This window comes from Rhopilema esculentum, chromosome 13, assembly GCF_057945365.1.
Source record: "Rhopilema esculentum isolate cy_ngs chromosome 13, ASM5794536v1, whole genome shotgun sequence".
NCBI lineage: Eukaryota > Metazoa > Cnidaria > Scyphozoa > Rhizostomeae > Rhizostomatidae > Rhopilema > Rhopilema esculentum.
The window spans coordinates 11,495,984-11,517,775 of record NC_142827.1 but is presented as its reverse complement, the minus strand read 5'-3'; the positions used below and the strand labels follow the sequence as shown (position 1 = coordinate 11,517,775).

Sequence of the window (21,792 nt, the reverse complement as noted above, 5' to 3'; positions counted from 1 at the left end):
ACAGGCAAACTGGAACTGAATTTGCTATTAACTTTGATATTTGAGCCGATGCTGGGAAAATGCTCATAGAAGATTAGAATTCAAAAAGTTGGTTTAAAGCATATATTTGAATTATTTGTTCTTGTGCCAAGATCATGCTTCTACTTGAATTTTTAAGTCAAGAAGTTAGATTGGTTCGAAATTGGGCGAGATATGGCCAACGAAAGATATTACCAGAAAATAAAGCTATGAACCAAGACCAAATTAAGTGATTTGATGGGACAAGAGCCTGTACTTATTTGGCCATAACACAGCTGGTTTGCAACACATTTAACTGTTTTTACATATTTAGAAGAATTTCTTGGGTTATATGGTCAAAATCAAAAAATGCGAAAAATAGTTAATAAAAACATGCAAAGTGAAATCTGTTAACTTGGAAAACTGTGACGAGACGTTTGCCATGAAAAGTTTTGCAAGCCTAAATTGTTCCTCAGTAGATAAAATACGGACATTTTAACCAGAAACATATTTGGTGGGCATTAACTTCGACAGACCTATCGTCTTCATTTATTTAGTAAAAATTTATTTTAGAAAATTAGAAAAAGTTATATGTTAAGTCTATAACAAGTTTTTATGATTTGAATGTGCTTTTTGCTAAAACGAGATAGATCAGAAATCACCAAGGGCAGCAAAATATCGTCGGTATGTATGTTTCATTACCAAAAATCCAGTTGGGGTCATAAAGGACATAGGGTCTAGCTTCTCTAGGTTGGCTATGTTTCTGGAATCTATACGGCGGGGAACTCTCATATCTTTTACAGTTTGCGAGTTTTTGAGAACTGCTGAAAAGTAATCGAAGTGGAAAATTATTTTATAATTGGGTGTTTTCTCGGGTTTCTATCGTTCGATCGTATTGCGGTTCTTTTCTTTCAACGACTTTACCGTAAGAAGTCGTTCTTGCTATATATTCGTAAAGGATAGCTTCGGCTTTGAGTACGGTCGGTCGAGCGCCCGAACGCCTAATTTTTTGACCCTAACAGACTTTAAACCTTGTCCATTTGACTGCTATAAGCAACAACATGCAACTTATACTGTTCCTTATAACGTTTATTTCTCTCATTTTAATTGAAATAATAGAAGAAATTTGGAGTTCCTTGTACCTGAAGATGATGTGGCCTAGATGCATCAACTGAAAAGATGTTTTTGGTTGTTCGGATTATGAATCGTAGCATATACCCCTTTTAAAACATAGATAAGCTGAAAATGAATTTTTCGATTCTTGATAAAACACAGACAGGTGAAGTAAGATTTCCAAACACACTGGCAAGACATTAAGTAGCATAGACAAACCTGTGATTGGACATCAAACTTTGACTGTAGTCAAGCAGTAGAAATTCTCTCAAATGAACATTGCAGCTGAGAAGATAAACACTCTATATTAAATTTGAAATGAAAAACAACAATTTAAATGGTGTTTTCAAAAATTTAAATTATTTGGCAATTTTTGATAAACAATTCGATTATAAATGACACAAGAAAGTGTGCGAGTCCTTCACTAGGTCCCCTAACAATCTTTCCTTAAACAACGCCAAACATTTCTTCGGTTAAACGAAAAAATTTGGAAACAAATAGATCAAAAAAAAGGCTGATTCTAGAAAGTAAATAAAAAATTGAGGTTGATTAGGCTTCCAAACTTCGCTGCTTTTATCATATCAAATTATCAAACAACTAAGAGGCAAACACGTAGAGCTTACCCAAAGTCATGCTCCTTCAACATTCCACAGTGGTGGAGTAGGTCTGTAATGTGAGCAACAAACCACCAGTTTGGTAAACATTCACTAGAATAAAAAGATTAGAAAACATGCAAGCAAATATGCATTTAAAGAAAATTGTCCATAAAACCAAATGCATTGCAGCATAGAAAGAGAAAGTTGCAGTCATAATCAATTAAATGCATCTCTTGCAGGATAACCAAAAAATGGTAACTAACGTTTTGAAAAAGACGAGCTGAACCGTAGAAAAAGTGTACGTCACGTCTTGATAAAATAAAATTGCAGAACTTAGAGGGTAAGTTGCATCTTAAAGAAGATATTTTGTGGTACTTAGAGGGGAGGCAAAATCTTGAAGATAATTGAATGCATCTTAAGCATGAAAGGAAAGGATTTTGAAAGGAATGGGTTACTGCGAAAAATTTTAAGTTGTACTTTGAATCAGAGCAGCAAAAAGTATCGGAACCTAGGAATTAGATTCTCAGAAATATTTTTGGTTCGGCAGAAAATATTTTGCACAAGCAAAAAATATTTCTTGACTTTTTCACAATAGATAAAAAGTTTATGCAAATGTGAGCTTGATGTGTAGGTTGTAGATTGCATCAAATAAAAAAGTTTCGCACTTTTGAAAACTTTATAAAAACTATTACTCATTTGTAAAATATCACAAGAAATTTTATAACTTAGAAGCAAAATTTAGCTTCCTTGTCCAGGACCTTTTTAACAGATAAAGCTTCAGACCTGAAGAAGGCAATTTATGTGCTGCGAAAAGTGAAAAGCTACAAAAATTACATGCATCCTAAGTTTTCTTCCTGTTAGCAATACAATACTTGACTCGAGTCTTGACTTTGCAGAATTGGCAAAGTTTTTGATTGGCATTGAGTTACATCCTTGTGTTCTTTCAGATCACATTTGTCCTTTGAATAGAGGTGTCACCATTTATTTATGTAGAATATCATGCTGACATGTGTACCCATCGTTTGAAATGAAAGGCTAAAAAAGCTGACTGGAAAGTATAAACAGGTAACATGATTCATTTTCCTTAAAGCCGGCATCTATTGCCTTTCCCAAACACCAGGTAATTGTATAGAGCACCATCTATGAAAACGTTTTCTGCCAGTCAATAAACATATTGCCATTTGGTTCCCAAATTAATTTTTTCTTTTTTCAAACAGTCAATCTTTGCCAAAGACACAAAAGATGTGTACCAGTAGTAAAATTTTTGGTTCTGTACTACTGGTACACAATAATTTCACCCACAGAAAAATTTTTGTCCTGTTTCCCAGGTTCCCAGAAAGAAAAATGTTTTTTGCAGCTCTGCTTTAAATGATGTTAGTTGCAGCTTTCAGACGCTAAGTTGCATCTTGAAAAATACGAGTTACAATATAAAGAAAGCTAGTTTCAAGAAAGCCTAAACAAACACGACGAACAATTTATACTTGACAAATAATATTCATAAAACCCTAAAATACTAGGTCACCTGCATTTGCGAATCATTCGGTGGACATCAAAATTCAAAATGGCAAGAACAACTTCATCGAGTGGCGAAAGAGCAGCATAGCCTCCAATTGCTTCTACTGCACTCTGTTGCAAATAATATTGAAAACATTCAAGGTTGGAAAATCTAGAAAGAGTCGGAAAACTTAACAGTTCACTTGGAATTTTTTCTATACTTTAGACCACATATGTGAATTTTATATTTTAGGAATTTCGGGATTTTGAGTGTAAAAATCTTAAACCTTAATGAAATTCACAGTTTGACGCCGACCCATCTACTTATCGTTTTTGATTGCGAAGCCCCGTCTTCACTTGAGCTCAAATTGCAACATTACACCGTTTTGTTTTCCTTTTGAAGGGGGTTATGTTGAATTAAATTATTTTGAATGGGCAAGTTGAATTTCCTGATAAAAACCTAAAATTTTACAATCAGTATTGAGCCTACAGTTTTGAAAAAAAATCATACTCTGTTTGATAAAAAAATAATTATGTGGCGATTTTTTAAGTAACTTCAAGTAGCTTATTCAATATAGAATTAAGAATCTTTCAGTAAAAATTCTCAACGCTAATAAAAATCGAGTGTATGCTAAGCTCCCTTTATTCTTTGTAGTCTTCCTTAACGTCGTATCATAAATTGTAAGCAGAAGTTGCAGCACAAGGATTCGATCAAAGAAGAGTGACTCATCTTACGAATCGGGCATATGCACTTGCTAATTTCAGTTGCAAAAAACGAAAGAAATATTTAGCCCTCTGAAAATTATAAAAAATTTCCCTCGATCAAGTAAAAATGATGGAAGGGTCAATTCCTTGATGCATCTATATTGCTCAAGAGATATTTTAGATAAAATTGATCTGAAGCAAATAGCTTTAAAATGGGCAAAGAAAAAGGAGAAGAATTAATTGACTTGAAAGGAAATTACTTTTCATCATTAAATACATCGAAGATCTGAAACTGATTGTGCTTAGATGTTGATATACTTCTTACGAAAAGATTGAATGTTCTTGTTATGCTAATCCAAATTTAGAGATTTCATTTATCATCTTTGATGTTTTCATGCTAATTATTATGAGTAAAATGGTGGTAGTTATGAGGAAACTAGAGATCTAGAATTTGGCTATTTCCAAATATCAATTTTAATAGGTAAAATAAATTTACAGGTTGAAAGAAAAATTCATCAGGTAAAGTTAGAACTTTAATCATTACACGACCCCTACAAATTAGCAACTTGTTGTCGTTCCGGCTTAGAAACCCAGATGATCTCATAAAATTCATCACGTAAATTACAATTCTGAAAGAATTCATGGTCCACAGTTCTGTAAGGGCTTTGTCTGAAAACATACATCCACAAGTTTATGAAAAATGAATCAATTGAAAGTGAAAGAGTATTAGTAAATACATACCAATGATCGAGAGTGAAGGTCCGTTTTCTTGATTGTTGCCTCGGTATAAAGCAACTTAGCAATAAGTATTTCGTACCATGACTGGCAAAGATCACTGAAGCAAGAGTGAGTATATGTCAAAAAAGTTTTGTAGCGAGCAGTTTCAAAATAGCAGTTTAAGCTATAAGTAAAGATCACCCGATGAAAACGCAGGTTTAAGTTAGTTTGACAACAGTTACAAAGTTTAATAACAACAAATAACATTAGATAGCTGGCAGCATAACACAATAATCCAGAAAAATGGATATGAAAGGAAAGGCAATTATCCAGAAAAGGGAAGGCAGTGGTACTTAATAAAGATGGGTATAATAATGATGAACAAAACCTGTTTTCCTCGATAGCACTTTCTTGACCACAAAATATCTATTGAAAAGAGAATGATTTTGGAAAATTTAGCCAGAGACAAGACAGGCAATTCAATTGAAAGAGAAATGAATATCACGATAGAACCCCAGAGCAACTCGGAAAAGATGTAAAGTGTCATTAAAACATTCAAAAGTTGTTATAGTTCAGCACTCATCAAATACTTTGTAAAAAAATAAAGATAACTAAATTTATATCAAAGGTATATTAGAATAATAAGAATGATGAAGAGGTTTCATTATCTTTCTTTTTATTTCATGAAAATCTAGCATTGCCATCTGAAAACTCATCTTCGTCGATTTTCTTCCTTACTCAAAGTTTCCAGTGCCAATAAAACCAGCTGAAATGCTATGGAAATAAAAGTTCAAATTCTCTTAGTCATGCCCTTAAACTCATAAATTTGCCTGCAGACCCATCACATCAACCCAGGCTCATGATGTTGCAAACCCCTACCTTGCTAATACTTTCCAAATGAGGATGTTCTGAAAACTCGCCATCCTCTAATCTTCCCTCGCATTCATTCCTCCAGTGATACCATTTCTGGTTGAAGTCTTGAACATATTGTCCCGTGAAGCCCTGAAGTGAAATCAAGTCAGCTCATACATAGAATAATGACCGTCTTACGGGCCTAGTCATGGAATAAAAGCGAAAGTAGGACCATTATATTCTTCCTGGAGTTGGGAGGAAAACTACACAAAAATTCTGCGTTATATATCTATGGACTCTTTCGTTTGAACAGTATCTTAGAAAACTAGCTCAATCAATATACGAAAGAAAAAAGTATCACAAACAATAATTCTTTATCTAAGAGACAAATATTTGGCTGATTTTCCTTAGGAATAATTGCAATGATTATTTTTAATCATGATGAAAGTGTCCATCCTGAAAAATCTAAGGAAACTTTAAACTCAAATATGGACTAAACCTGTAATAACGTCACTACCTTGTTCAAGGAACAATGTTCGAAAGTGCAATATTCGAATAGCGCTGAAAGACAGTTCCATTCAACAAAAGAACCCTTTTTTGCTGAATTTATGATGATGATAGTGGGATGACTTAGTGAGGCATGATCTTGGTTGACTAACACGAGCACTGATTGCAGCAAGTGTGTAATGAATTCGTTAGTTTTACAAACTGCATATCACAATGAACCTCACCAATATTTATTTTGTGCCAGACAGACACCCGTTGTCAATTATTTCTTGGAAAGCAGCTCAAAGAACTCATGCGAACATGATGTTCTATCATAATGTTTGCCTCAAAGTCACACCAAGAAGGGGAGGTGAGCTTTGAACAACCTACCAGAGGACTATAACAACTCAAATACTCCCTTTTGGCATTAAAGTACAAATTAAACTTTGAAAACATAATTGCAGCTGCTGGTTGTGAAGGACTATGGTGGCGCTACTACCTTATGATATTTCTTTATTTAACTATAGGTTTTTTTATTAGATTTTGATTTGCTTTACTTTTATACAACGAACACCGTTCGGACCAGTGTAGTCTTCCGTAGTATAGAGGTTCCCTTGTATAGAGGTATCCATAGTATAGAGGTTTTCCCTGTTTAGAGATATCCGTTGTATAGAGGTTTCCCTTTTAAAGAGGTTTCCCTTTTAAAGAGGGTACCCTTGTTAAGAGGTTTCCCTTGTTTAGAGGTTTCCCTTGTTTACAGGTTTCCCTTGCATAGAGATTTGCTTTGTATCCGTAGTATAGAGGTTTCCCTTCTATAGAGGTTTCCCTCGTATAGAGTTTTCCTTTGTTTAGATAGAGGTTTCCCTTGTATAGTGGTGTCCATAGTAGAGAGATTTCTGTAGTATAAAGGTTTTCGTTGCATAGAGGTGTCCGTAGTATAGAGGTTTCCCTTGTTTAGAGGTTTCCCTTGTTTAGAGGTTTCTCTTGTTTAAAGGTTTCCCTTGTTTAGAGGTTTCCGTAGTATAGAGGTTTCCTTATAGAGGTGTCCGTAGTGTAGAGGTTTCCCTTGTTTAGAGGTTTCAGAAGTATAAAGGTTTTCGTTGCATAGAGGTGTCCGTAGTATAGAGGTTTCCCTTGTTTAGAGGTTTCCCTTGTTTAGAGGTTTCTCTTGTTTAAAGGTTTTCTCTTGTATAGAGATTTCCGTAGTATAGAGGTTTCCTTATAGAGGTGTCTGTAGTGTAGAGGTTTCCCTTGTTTAGAGATTTCCCTTGTTTAAAGGTTTCCCTTGTTTAGAGGTTTCCGTAGTATAAAGGTTTTCGTTGCATAGAGGTGTCCGTAGTATAGAGGTTTCCCTTGTTTAGAGGTTTCCCTTGTTTAGAGGTTTCCGTAGTATAGAGGTTTCCTTATAGAGGTGTCCGTAGTGTAGAGGTTTCCCATGTCTATTTGTTGTTGAGAGGTGTTCGTTGGGGGTGTCTGTTGAAAGGTGTCCGCCCGTTCCAGTGTACATTCATTTCATATTTGTTAAATACTGTTAATATACTGTGACTTGTAGGCTTAAGTATCTATGACTTAGCTTTTTTAATACATGTTTGTCCTGGTAAAAATAATGGAAACTTGCATTATTACAGATGGAATGCAATTTGCTTGCCCGGGTTAACAAAAAATAAAAATGATAATCAAAATTGATAATCAAGTTCTCCGTTGCCGAATTTTCATCTTATATCCGACTGTAAAGACCACAATTGTCAAATATTGGTAGCTACTAAATATCATCCTCAGTCTGGATTGGCATACCTGGAATTCCGGCATAGATTTCATCAGCTCCTCCATGCTTTTCACAGCCTGTTCACAAATAACGAATCGGGACATACAATTGTCATTAAAATCAACTTGATAAACATGTAAAATTGAACATCTTATACATCTAATAAGCACTAGAAACATTCTGAGATGGCAGGAAAAGGAACATGTTTCAATCATTCAGAACATTTCAGGTTCTTACAACAACAGCAACTCTCTTCCGTTCTTATATAGCAAACTCATTTCATAGCAAGAAAACGTTGTCTGAACATGCAAGCATCATATAATGTTATTTTGCAATAGGTATATATAGTATATATATATATATATAAACAAGCATTCCAGAGAAACATTTAATCGTTGGCAGTAAAAACAGTCTTTTGCTTCAGCGGGAGAGATTCGGCGGCAAAAATTTAAATCACGCAGTCAGTTCATTAATCTAGATGGCTAAAATCTGGTTGGACCAGAACGACAAAATACAGAAAAAAATTCATTAAATAGAATTGCAATTGAGAAACATGCCTTAAATGCAGCTTCAGAATCGTCTGCAAAATGTTGCAGCAATTTCATGGCTTCTGTCATTCTTCCTTGCAGGACGTAGCCCAATATCTAGAAAAAAACTGAAAAGTCAAGCCGTTGTAACGACATGGTATAATTCATTAATGTTCTAAGCACTTAAATAGATATTGTACGAAAATATCACAATGATTCATTTACACTAATATCAATAAGCAATTTCAAGAAGAGGTTAAAAATCAAATTAAATTAATTCACAGGCTTAAGCAATCAAAGAACTAAAATTTGAGACTGAGTGAACCTACAGCAGGCCAAAAACTTTCATGTGACGAAGGATCATCCGAAAAAAGAACTTGTTCCGCTAATCTGTCTGCCTTCGTAAAATGCCACCTCACCCACTCTAACAGAACTGTGATGCAGTACCCTCCTGCCAGATAAAAAGAGACCCATTTTAATTGACAATTAAAATGGGTCTCTTAGGTTCAAAATTAGGTTCAAAGTAAAGTCAAGCAAAACAAGAAGTGCCGTAGATAAAAAGAAAATTATGAACGTTAACAAAATGGAACTTCATATGACTAAGTCAAATCAATCTAAGAGATTCCCGTAATGTGGAATCTGTGTTTAGTCATGTGGTACATTGAATCATATTTAATTAGAAGATAATGCGAGCATTTAGGATCGCACAATCAAAACGAATGATACTAATAGGCTTCGTGTAGCACTCCAGAAGGATTGAAGAAGGAGGCTTACACATTGAGGACAAGAATGCTTGCAGGACAAATGTTGTTGTTGAATGAATGAAAGGAAGAGTCTCCAAAACCAGTATGTTTTATCATTGAACTGTATATGATTGGCAAAGATGTTACAAGACTTGGAAGGTGAGGATTTTTAAGGTAATTTATAAAAAGTAATAATACAAATTGATGAAAAAACTGACCTGGCTTTGTGTCAATAAGAATTATTTCACAGAGATGCCAAAACATTTCTACTATTGCCAACAACTCTAGCTGTAAAATGAATTGTCGACTAATTGTGATGTGCTTTAAAAGTTTTTAATTTGCAACACGTATTATTTTTAATAGAGAAGAATGCGTGGAATCAATACACATAATGGTTTAAAAAATTACGCATCATCGCCAACCAAGCATCAAATAAAAGTAAACAAAAAAAAGCTTCAACCTGGCAAACCCTTTACGTTTGGGTATCCTACGTGAAGATTCGTGCAGGGATTGTGAATGAATTCATAGACATCACTTTGAAGAACTTGGAAAAACAGTTTTACTTCAAAGGAAGATAATGCTTCATGACTACCTGGTATTTCATCTCTTCATCTTCAAAGTTGTCCTCCTTGCCTATAACCAAAGGAAGATAGATTAGAATACTTGATACACCAGCCCTTGCAGACAGTCTAAATCATTGTGAATCGTTTCTATGCATTCAATTCAATACAGCAAAATGCTGCAAAGCCTGAAGGGCTGTCAGAAATCTGACAATTTATACAACGATGAAGCCGTGAAATACAATCTATACCTCAGAAACAGAGAACATAATATAACAAGTTTCATCGCCTTTAGTGGGGCCGTCTGCCTTTAATAGATCTATGTACTGCAGTAAATAACCGAGACTTTTTAATCAACCAAAAATGAACTTACTTAGTTTTCGTTGAAGCTCCACAATACATGATTGAAGAACCGACCTGTACTGGCGACTAATTTTCAGCCTTCTGCAAAATTAACGAATTTTTACTTTTGCAAATGTGGCGACAGAATTAAAACTCAAAAGTCAAAACAAGAATCTATCTGGCAGCAAAGACCGTACAGATTTGATAAATGAAGTTACAAAAAAATAAAACTTAAGGCCTGTTTACAAGATAAAACGTTTAAATACGAAACATTATTAAGCATCGTCAAACATGTGTTGGAAGTTGCACGCAAGAAGCACAGGGCAACAACGAACGCGTCTCATCGTTGATCAAACTATTGCCTAATGGAAAAACGCCAATCTTTAAATTACTAATCATATGGTCGAAATATCTATCTGTGACGCAACAGAAGTGTTAAAAATTTTCAAACTGACGCCTACACCGATCAATATTGTCTGCATAAAGTAACACGTGAACTTGCTCTTAAAAGATAAAAAACTCAAGGACCAGGAAAACAGTCTAGAAGAAAAAAATCTGGCTTTTCTAAGGATAAATATGGAATCGAGATCAGATAACAAATTAAATTTGCAGTGGAAATTATGTTTTGAATCAAGAAACTCAAATCTTTAGAGAAAAGGCTGCAGCTTTTGCTTAATTTTGCTCATTTTACTCTGGCTGCTGGCTCTGAGTAAACTGGATATTTCTTCAAAGACGTCACTCTGCAAAGTTCGTCAGCAATCAGAAAACAAAAACATTAATCTCTTATGCAAATGAAAAGCAGTATTGGAACAAAAAATAAGAAGGAAAAAACACTAATTACATATATCACACGTGAAGTTCTTCTGATAGCAATGTTAAAAGAAAGAGTCACAGCAATTAGAAGTATGACACATTCATTATAATTTTTCAATCTTTAGACACTTTGCTTGTTTCCTGGTTACAAAGGAGAGCAGTTTTGGCGCAAAATAACCTGAATTTATAGTAAAATTGTAGGAAGAAGGAGTAAATTGTACGAAGAGTAGCTCTGATGCCATGATTGTACCAAGTGGCATGTTTATACATACGTTGATTTCATCAAGTGTCCTTCATCTTTGGGCAACAATTGCAACTGTTTGAATATTGCTATTAAAAAAAGTACAAAACTTATAATAGCCATAACTGAATACCTTGAAATAAAACTGTCTCATAACAATTATGAGTTATTCCATATCAAGTCATCAAAAATTTTGGAAAGTTGACACCCTTTTTTCACAGATTTTAAAGTACTTTAAAGTTAAAGAAATGATAATTGTTCTTTCACTTTTTCTTTATTTCCTTAACTTATTTTTACTGTACATTTGGAATCTGATATGGCTAATATGAGAGTACCGGAAAAGTACTTCTCTTTGCTCCGTCATTAAGAGAGCATTAAAAAGAACTTAACTCGAACTTCGGAAGAAATGAAGTGTAGTATTGTTTAATCATCTCCAAAAGAAAAAATCAAAATATCTACACTGCCACATGATTTTTCAAGTTATTTGGGATATAGTGAAATGGTTGCCCATGCGATGCTTTTGGTGCTATTTTTGGATTAATATCTTTATGATATATTACTGGTCAGAACCTCAAGAAAATCTAAGAGGTAAGGGTGTCATGGACTGGATGATTTGACATGAAATTATGCGAAAATTGTTTTCTGTGCACATGATAGACCAGACGCTTATCATAAATATGCCCCAATTTAAATATGCTCGCAACAAAAAGGTTCCTCCTGTAGGTGAAAAAGTAAAATTAAATTTTGGCGGGAAAATTAAAAATAACACCCAAAAATAAAAGATATGAGCAAACAATCATATTAAAACTCCTGTCTGAGAAAATATTTACTGAGAAAAAAACTTTCAAAAACGGAAAAAATTATTTTCTTTGAGCAATTGTGAAAACACACTGAAGAACGCCAGGCAGATAATTCATTGTGAAATTGCAAAACTAGTAGACTGTCCGTAGTCTACTGTCCGTAGAATATGCAAGTTACCTTGGGTGTATTTAAATTCGCGTTGTACTATTTCTCGCGCACCCCCGACTGCGCGAAATCAAGTACTGCACGAAAAATGAGCTGCGCGAAAAAGGCCACGCATGCGCATAACGCAAAGGCAAAATATCGTCATAAATTGAACGAGAAAATATCTTACGCTATGATATTTTCTGAAAAAATAACAAATTTTTTAATTACTTTAAATGTCAATATCACAAAAATCTTGGTTGTTGAATTGAATTTGATTCGGCTCGATACAGTATGAGTTCGCTTTCTCTTTCATAATGTCGAAAAATCTGTCTGGTGCCTTCGAATTTGAAAATCTTCACGACAATCGGTATTTCCAGACCACCCTGTGGTATTGGAGACTTTCTAAAGGCTATGCTTGATACAAAAGCATCCGTTTTCCCTCCATTGTCGTAATAAAACTTCGAAAAGCGGCTTATCTCCCTTGGCAAATGCCCGATTACGCGATGTCCGTCGATCGTCCATAAGGATCGTAAACATTGCCTCTTTCATGTACGACTTCTAGTTTTTCGTCAAGTTTGCGCGTCCAAAATTTTCTGTATTGTTAAAAACCACGAGATGCACATTTGACCTCAAACTGCTCTCTAGTTTCTATCAATTCTGTAGTACCATTATCTCCTTCTCATTCCACATCATCCTCATAATCATTGTCATCAATGGAGTACACTTCTTCGCCGTCACATGCTTTATACAGAGCCACGCTCTCAGCTTGTTTCCAGCCAGGGTAGCTTTCATACACAAAAACTTAGCATTCTAGACTTTTGTTGCAAACGAAAGCACTGCATTTCAAACACCGGTGTTTTGTTGGGTCTCCACAACTTATACACTCACTTTCCTTTTCTGAACAAAATTCCATTGAGTAACGCCGAATTAGAAACAAAAAACCTTCTTTTTAGTCCGATCTATTCTATACTGATGTTTTAAGAATGACAAGGTAAAATCATTTCAGCTCTATTTAATATTATTGTTCTCAGCTTTGATAGTCGTATACAGAAATACCGTAAATTCTTCTAACAGACTTTACTCTGTTTCACTGACTCATTCTTCTGGAGCGGAAAACCACTTCATCGTCTCACCATCATCGTCTACCGTCACTAAATTATAATATTCTTCGTCTTTGTAGCTAGCCAGGATTCGAAGGAGGCCACCAATGACAGAATACGTCATGACAAAGAGAAATAAGGCATGTCATCGTGCCAAGGTTATTGATAAACGTCGTACACATTGCTTGCACTGATAGCTGCAACTTTTATATTTACAAAACGAAAATACTACTTTACTAAATCTGCCGCATCATTATCAAATATTTAACTGTTCAAGTATTTTGATAGAATACCCAAAGAAAAAGTAGCAACATCTGTGGTCTCAGTGAGCGTGAGGAAAGGAATTGCTTTTTCTTTTATCGGTAAATACACCCTTTCTCATTAAAGAGTGTATTTGTACTTTGATACCTATCACTGAAATTCTTAAAATACGCGTTTATTAATAAGAAACTTGGAACAGCACTTAGTACTAAAAAGTTTCTTAATTTGGCTTAAAATTTTTTTGGCGTTTCAGTACAAAAGGTTTCTTAATTGGTTTCTTTTCTTATGGGCCTAAATTTGCCTTCTAAAAGTTACATTCTTTTCCAGATAAAAATAGCAAGATTTGAACTTATAACATTCAACTGTACATAAAGAAGTTAGTGAAAGGGCTCTATAAGAATGATTATTTTAAAGAGGGCTCTATGATGTTGCCGTAAGTTGTGACAGAAAAGACTCCCTTACTCTCTTGATAGTCACAAACGGCATGCCACACACAAATTATACTCAGTGGACTCTTTGTCAGGAAATTCAATTTTTACAGTTTTTTTCGATGGAAAACTTTCTTGAACCTGGTACTAGAGTTTTTGGCCATTATAGCACTAGCATCTTATAAACCAGTTTTTTTTATAAAAAAACGTGAAAGACGAGAGTACTCAATATGTGAATTGTTTTTAGACACAATCAGTTGAAGCTGAAATTACGAAAGCTGCGTCGACATCGACAAAGAGAAAGAGAAGTAAGTATGGAGATTACGACGAATTTAAGCGAGCTGACATTGCTAAGTGTGGCATCGTTCGTTGTCGGCATCGATCATACTTCGTCGACTTGGCTACAAGAAAAGCAACTACATCGAAGGCACCAATCGCTCCGGGTCTCCTTAAAGAGGTTGGGTTTTCTTTCCATCAGGCCATATTTGTTATTGCGAATGCGCATAAAATACCAGACGATTTAATTATAAACATGGACCAAACAGCCCTTCAATTTTTTTCTTGTTTCTCAATATACTATGGAAAAGAAAGGAGAAAAATCGATTCCCATAACAAATTCGACAGACAAAAGACAATTAACTGGCACATTTGCCATAAGCTTAAGTGGAAACTTCTTGTCGATGCAGCTGATTTATCAAGGAAAAACTGATCGTTTTCATCCGGGCTACGCCTTTCCAAAGTAATTTCACATCACACACACTGAAAACCATTGGTCCAATGAAGACAAATCCAAAAAAAAAGTTGCTGAAAATTTTAATGCCATATGTAGAAAAAAAGAGAGAAGAGCTACAACTGAGAAAAGATCAAGAGTGGCTTTTGCTAGCTGATGTCTTCAAGGACCAATGGACTGAAAATGTGAAGCAGTTGGTGCTTAAAAATAATGGAAAGATGGTTCCAGTGCCAAAAAACATGACCCATATTTACCAGCCCCTTGATCTCACAGTGAACAGAAGTTGCAAGGCGTTTCTCCGTGAGGAGTCCCAAAACTGGTTTGCAGAACAAGTCCAGCAGCAAATTCAAAATGGCTGTGAAGCAGAACAAGTCAAAGTAGACTTGAAAATCAGTATTTTGAAGCCGATACAGGCAAAGTGGTTGACATCCTTTTATGACCGCATGCAAAACCAACCAGATATAGCTGTCAAAAGGTTTGAGAGGGCTGGGATTAAAGATTTCTTAGCAATAGAGCGCCAGTATGAAGACTCATTCTTATAAAAAGGTTACTTTTAGTCAAGAGAAAAGTTCACAAATATAATTTCTTTGATCTGAATTGTTGTATCATCCTGTCTACTTTCTCGTGTGCGCGAATTCAAGACTGCGCGAAAATATGAAAGATTTGTGCGCGAATTTAAAATGCGCGAATTCAAGTACGCGCGAATTATAATACACCACGAAATTTAATACACCTAAGGTATTTAAAAAATCGGTTTACAGGAGAAAGTTGAGAACCAGCAGGTCAAAAACATTTTTGAGGGAGACAAAAGAAATTAGCACGGATTGCAAAGTCCAGGTTTAATGTAATTGAAAATTTTTTGGCTTCTCTGGTTACATACGAAAAATCCAACGAATGAGGATCCTCCAAAGAATAATCAAAATTAGTTAATGATAAAATCTTTGACATTCGGTCAAATACTTCTCACCATTTCATTGAAAATATGCATAGATCTATTCCTTACAGGCCCTGTGAAATCAACTTCTCTTGGGTATACTCCACCAAATATTGAAAGTTAATTCATAAATAAAATGATTATTGATTTAAATGTAAAAATTTGTGTAACATGTATTTTAGTTTTAATTTGAATTTATTCATATTGAAAAATTTCTAATCATTAATTTGCTTTATAATTACCTGGAATTCTAAAATGATTCCTATTGTCATTCTAAAAATATAATCAATTTACTTTTTCCTTGCTTTTCACTTGACTCTGTACTGATTTAATATGAAGATTTGTGACTAAAGAAGAAAGCCTAATTCTTCAGCCAAGAAGCGCACTCATCGGCAAAATGGGGTGAAAGTCATGAAGAAACGACATGTCCCCGATTGGGACAATAATTTTTTCTCGAACTGGTGCAAGTTTAGTTTAAAAATAATTCTAGAGTCTTCTTGGGCCGGGCTACTTTTTCCTTGCTTTTCACTTGACTCTGTACTGGTATAATATTGGCTTCTATTCAAATACTTTTAGGACGGGGAGTGTTTATATGTCAAAAGCTGGAACTTCTCATACCTTCCTAACTACATTGCCATATGAATGGGGCCCTATTTTTCTTTTACAAAACATTGTGTCAGCACAAGACATTTATCAACAATTACACTTTTATTATTGGAACACTACAATATGAATACAAGAAGGAAAAAGTTTTCAGGGTACAATTAAATTCATAGTAGCAAATTTCAGCTAGTTGTACTCACCATGGGTTTCGTTTATCAGTTTGCGATAAATGTAGTGCTGTGTATCTGCTTGCCATCTCATCTCTCTCATTGTTACCTTTCCTGAAACGTCTTCAGTTTGTGTGCTTTCTAAATTTCAAGAAATTGTATATAAATTGTCTACAAAATCAAAAATTATTTCAATGTGCTTTGTTTAAAAGTATTTTGTCTCTGTCGAAAAACAGAAAATGTATAAATTAGACAAAACAAAAATGGAATGCTATTCTCGAAAAGGAAAAAGTGAAAAGTGAAAACAGTCAAAAAGAAAAGAACAGAGAAAGCAAAGATTTAGAGGAAACGGTATGAAAAATCAATAAACTACAAAAGAGACAACCATTGCCTATATACACAAAGGAATATATACAAAAAATTCAAACTAATTTTCAAATAACTCAGCAACATGTTTTAATCACAAGAATAACACCAATTCATGCAAGTAAAAACAATGATGAATAAAGAAAAAAGGAGAAATGAACAGCACCCTGTTTGCAAAGTAACAAAAAATAAGATGAATGCTATGCTACACATCAAGCCTTGTACAGCTCTGTCTTTGCACCCTAGAACAGGTTGAAACACCTACTCCAGGTTGCTAAGATATAAAATGGCAGCTTATTTTATTGCAAATTGATGATTTCCAGAGTTTGAAGGCAAGACAATCGGAAAAATTATAAATGAAAAAAGTAATGACACTGTGCTCTTTACAAAACATTCATTACTAATGCCCTTACACTGCTTAAAACATTCCATTCAAACTTTATAATTCTTAGAACCATGGAAAAAACATTTGAACTTACCAACAGTGGGCCACTTTTTGGCATGAACAACAATACAATTAACTGATTTCCATATTCCTGCAAGTTTCCCATCTGCTAAAGGCTCATTGATGACCTAGCAAATAAAAGCACAATTGCAACTATACACAATCAAATTGTAGAGAACAGATTTTCTCCTCAGACTTTTTACACAATAAACCTAAAAAGCCAGGCATAGAGAAGAATGTAATAAATAAGGAACATCTCAACATGCAGAGAACAAACAGCAATAAACAAATGTAAATCAACTACCAGACTCGCCCTGGCTAATATTTTCCTTTATCCCTTTATTCATTGTTTTGCCCACAAGGCAGCGAATGACCCCATTTTCAAAATTTAGCTTCTCCTATAACTTTCAATAGAATTTGTTCTGTATTGAGCTTTTTTCACTACAGCAGCATATTCTCAGCAAATCTAAAGATATATCTAAATATTCAAAACAAAGTAACTCGCGATCATTTTTTAGAAAGATCTGTAGATAGCGAGATGCAGAATCGATGATATCAACCCAGAACGGTGAATATGTTACTTTCCTGGAGGTTGAACATGATGACAAAGAGGAGATCAATTCAGTTCAGGTCTCATTATCTTATTCTGTATTATGTATTTTTGATTCCTTGGTATCAATAATAGAGTGGCATTGCCCTCTTGGTGCACCCAAAAAAAACTGCATGATTGGAATACCACTTGTAAAAATATAAAATAAGAGTAGACTGGGCCTAGTTTTTTTTCAAAAACCGAAAAAACCTTGTATTTTCTGACAAGTTTTTCAAGTGCTTACCTTGAACCAGTTCGTAAGAACCAGTTTAGGTTACGCAAAACTTTGGTTTCAATGTCCTCATTTTTTTTTCATTACAGTAAAAATTGTTTACTTGTGGTTAATAAAACCGCCTTTCTGTGTTGACACAAAACGAGTGTTTTGATTGGCTTTTGGAATTTCATATTGTCAAAGTCATTCAGTAAAAAACAAAGGGAGGGACAGTTAAAACGGTGTGAGAAAAATAAAACATTAATCCAAGTGAATTAATTGACGGAAATTCTATTATGCTTATTTGGTTTGTTTTTGAAGAATTGATTATTCACAGAAATTTTTCAATTTTCAAAGTCTGTAAAAATTGTAATTTTCGGGTGCACCACAAGATTTTGTCAATGAAAACAATCGGTTGTTCAACTTGCTATACTATGAAACTGTTTTGAATATTGAACCTGGATCCCCAATATAGGGCGCCCCAGTATACAGTCGAGCCCCAGGAAAGGGATAGTAAATTGAGATTATATTCTAAAATGTTGCCAAAGCTTTTTCAGTGCCTTATCGTCGCGATAATAGATAGAAGCTATTTCAAGACACGGCGGCTTCTCGGCCAGTAGACATTCAGCCATACATTTTCAGCAAGCGGCCAAGTTTTAATAAGCATACATGAAGGACTTTGACGAAGCTCACCACTACTAGACAAAAACAAAACTCTTCAATTTACATGAAAACAAATGCTGACCTCTGTATGTTTTTGCATAAATTATGCCCTTTATATGATCAATAATACCATTAAAATTTATGCAGAATATAAGTTTTTTAAATCTTATGTTAAATGTTGCGGTGTTTATGGCGAGCATTGATTGGGGTTTTTTATGAACTAGAAGTTAGAAGAAAGAAGGTTTTGCTATGATATCAAGGTTGCAAATCAATCTCTGTGATAAGTGCAGCCGTCTGAAAATCAAATCCACTTCTATCTTTCATCGTGATGATGACGCACTGAAAGGGCTTTGGTGGCATTTTAGAACATAATCTTGATTGACAATCCCTAAAACTGGGGCTCGACCGTATACTGGGGCGCCCTATACTGGGGGAAACGTTATCAACGTTGCTCTATAAAGCACACATTTAGAAAGCTGTAAATGGTATCTATTCATTTATACGTTGGTAACAGTCTTTTTATTAGCTTTATTATGACAAAGTGCACCAAGAGGGCGACGCCACTCTATATCACTATTTTATGTTTCGATATTATTTTAAAACTATTCATTTTAAATGAGAATTCTTAGCCAAACCATCTAACTGACATGCAGAATGTACAGAATGCAACCACATCTAACAATAAATACACATGAAAAACTTTTGCTGCTGATTACCGTTTGATTCGAGGCAGGAAAATTTTCGCTATCCATATGCTGCTCATCAAGTTGTTCCGCCATATTGTCAGAAAATCATTCTTCGCGCCAAATCACCATGTTTTGTGCTTCTGTGCCATTGCCATCATGGCGGATTCCTAATTACGTCACATCCAAAGAGAGGCTACGTTTGAAAATAGAAAGCACGACAGGAGAAGAAATTACGAAGACAAGAAAAAAGGGGATCTAAGCAGGGGCAGGGGCGCAGTGGCTGGGGGGGGCAGGGGGGGCAGCCGCCCCCCCTGGCAAAAATTTTGTCGGATTGTCGGAAAATCCAACGTTTGTCGGAAATTTTGAAATATTAGACAAAATGTAAGGTTTTCATCGATCCTGTCCGAAAGGTCGCATATTTTTTTAAACCTGTCGTAAAATAGGGCATGCTCAACCCTTCTTACTTATTTTCATTAGAGTATTTATCGGAATTATCGCATTGCTGAAATTTGTAAAGGAAATTAACGCTCTGGTCTCAGTTTTTTTATAAACTCCCATTTCCGACAGTTAAAATTCAACTCAGTTCATTTCGAAATGAATTCGCTGGTGTTGTAGAAGACGCAAAAAGTTAATATTTTCGCCATGACTTAGCACAGGAAAGTTTTGTCGAGCGACGAATACGCAGAAAGAAAAAGATGCCAGGGGAAAATTGCATAGATGAATTAGAGGGAAATAGGGAATCCGTATATCATCGTGATAGTAGATACAGCTATCAGCTCAATGAATACAAGATTCACGTCTCATAAGGCAATTTTGACAGATTTCGCTTTGCTCAACCCTGAATGTTTTCAAAAAACATTTGAAAGGCAGTTGTGTGCAGTGTAATTCAAAAAGGTTGCGAAGAATAACGGCCTGGATGACGAAAAATTAAGAGATGAGTACAGCTCTTTCGTCAATAATTACCGTAAATTTTGGAAAGTTGCAACTCTCTCCCGGCTGCAGAAGAAAGAGAAAACTTTTCAGTTCCATTCAGTTCTTCAGTTGATGATAAGTATAACCTGCAAAGTGCCTTTCCACAGCTGGTCCTTCTTTACAAGGTTCTTGTCACTTTGCCAATAGGTTCAACAAAGTACGAAAGAGCTTTTTCAAAGCTGAGGATTGTAAAAAAATCGGCTACGGTCAAAGATGGGACAAGTCCGCTTTTCCTCTCTGATAACAATCAACGTCGAAAGTGATATTTTACAGTCGATAGACTATGGTGACATCATCGATTTGTATGCTGCCACACCTCTTTTGAGAAAGATGCTGCTTGAGTAACAGCTTATATAAATTTCAGTTAAAAGAAAACTATTCTTTTGGACGCGTTATATCTATTTAAGGTTTAGCATAAATAAATGCAAAGTAATTATGATGGGATTTAAAATTTGCCAAAAAAACTTTTTGCTATAAACAGCTATAAACACTAACTTGACAGTTTATTGTCTAGAATAGCGAGAAGACTTGTAGGGTGTAAATTTATAACTAGTTGCAGTTTTGTTTATAGCGATTTATATTTGGTAAGTTTTGTTAGAATAAAGGCTATTGTTGAACTTGAAGGTGTATAACGAACGATCCATTCGTTAACGATTTCCAGATCCATTCGTGATATTGTAGTATCAAGTGTTGCAGTATATGCAACGCGTTAATGTTGGCATATTGAGAAAAAATTTGTCGGAAAAATCATAGTTTTATCGGAAAATTTTCAGCTTTGCCCCCCCAAAAAGTTAACTCTCACTGCGCCCCTGAGCAGGGGCGTCACTTGGCCAATAGGTTTGAGGGGGTGAAAAGGGTTTCTGCCCTGCAAAACTGAGTGGTGCCCTGCAGACCTCGTAGCAACGGTTTGTCTATAGGTTACTAGTGAAAGCTTTACACTGGTCTTTACCAAGGACAAACTTCTAAGCAATAAAAACAAACTTGAAACTTCATTGCCTATGAAATATCTATTTCTCTACTTGAGCGTAAATTGTTTTTTTTTTATATTTACTTTATTTAATGTTGGTTTGCAAAATTAAGCTAAAAAACAGCTAATTGGGGAGGGGTACATGATGTAGACAGCGCAACGAAATTTAGCCCAGTGGGGCTAAGAATCAAGTTTAGTGAGATAGGAGGACCCACCTGTTGGGTCCGACGTGAAGAAAATTTTTGAAATTATACCTTGTAAAAGGGCTAAAAAGCATCTTTCAGACAAAAATTTAGCAAAATACTATTGTGCTAAAAGAACTGATTGTTTATTGAAAATATTATTGTTTATCGGGAAAAATAGGTAGAGGGATGTCATGCTAAAACTCTAGTGTTAGACGTTGGGGAAGGAAAGGAACGGCAACCTTTCGTTTCAGATTGCACGTAGTTGTGAGTGACAAAGGAAGATGTTGTTTTGATTGGGGGAATTTTATTTCCTGGACAGAAATGTGCAGTTTCTTGTATCGAGAAGGCCATGTTTACACATCCAAAATTAAAACATTGCAATGATACAGAAAGTGATTTACTGAATTAATGCAAATAAAAGAAAAATAATAAAAATATACGTGAAAAAAGTTAGCAATTAGATGAAACAAAATCGGTATTTTAACGATTTATTATGTTTTTTAGTTCCTGCACTATTAAAAAGTAATAGAAAAAATAATAAGTGAGGGCCTTCAGCCTCTTATTCCCCTCCAGATCTTGACCAAAG

At 35.0% G+C, this 21,792-nt stretch overlaps 1 protein-coding gene and 1 pseudogene across 1 annotated transcript in view; one reads left to right on the top strand and one right to left on the bottom strand.

The window, feature by feature from the left end:
* LOC135691592 (nuclear pore complex protein Nup85) overlaps positions 1-19,271 on the bottom strand; it is a 45,872-nt gene extending 26,601 nt beyond the window's left edge. The window contains exons 1-16 of the mRNA XM_065209478.2: positions 19,113-19,271; positions 16,968-17,061; positions 16,156-16,263; positions 10,983-11,040; positions 9,929-9,999; positions 9,588-9,628; positions 9,214-9,283; positions 8,582-8,703; positions 8,283-8,369; positions 7,755-7,802; positions 5,502-5,624; positions 5,011-5,048; positions 4,647-4,740; positions 3,229-3,332; positions 1,734-1,817; positions 1,330-1,395 (exon numbers count right to left, since the gene is read on the bottom strand). Of these exons, the coding sequence (XP_065065550.2) occupies positions 1,330-1,395; positions 1,734-1,817; positions 3,229-3,332; positions 4,647-4,740; positions 5,011-5,048; positions 5,502-5,624; positions 7,755-7,802; positions 8,283-8,369; positions 8,582-8,703; positions 9,214-9,283; positions 9,588-9,628; positions 9,929-9,999; positions 10,983-11,040; positions 16,156-16,263; positions 16,968-17,061; positions 19,113-19,175 (1,271 nt within the window). The 5' untranslated portion in view covers positions 19,176-19,271. The remainder of the gene's footprint in view (positions 1-1,329; positions 1,396-1,733; positions 1,818-3,228; positions 3,333-4,646; positions 4,741-5,010; positions 5,049-5,501; positions 5,625-7,754; positions 7,803-8,282; positions 8,370-8,581; positions 8,704-9,213; positions 9,284-9,587; positions 9,629-9,928; positions 10,000-10,982; positions 11,041-16,155; positions 16,264-16,967; positions 17,062-19,112) is intronic.
* LOC148958656 (uncharacterized) lies at positions 13,122-14,960 on the top strand (annotated as a pseudogene).
* Positions 19,272-21,792: the final 2,521 nt, after the last annotated feature.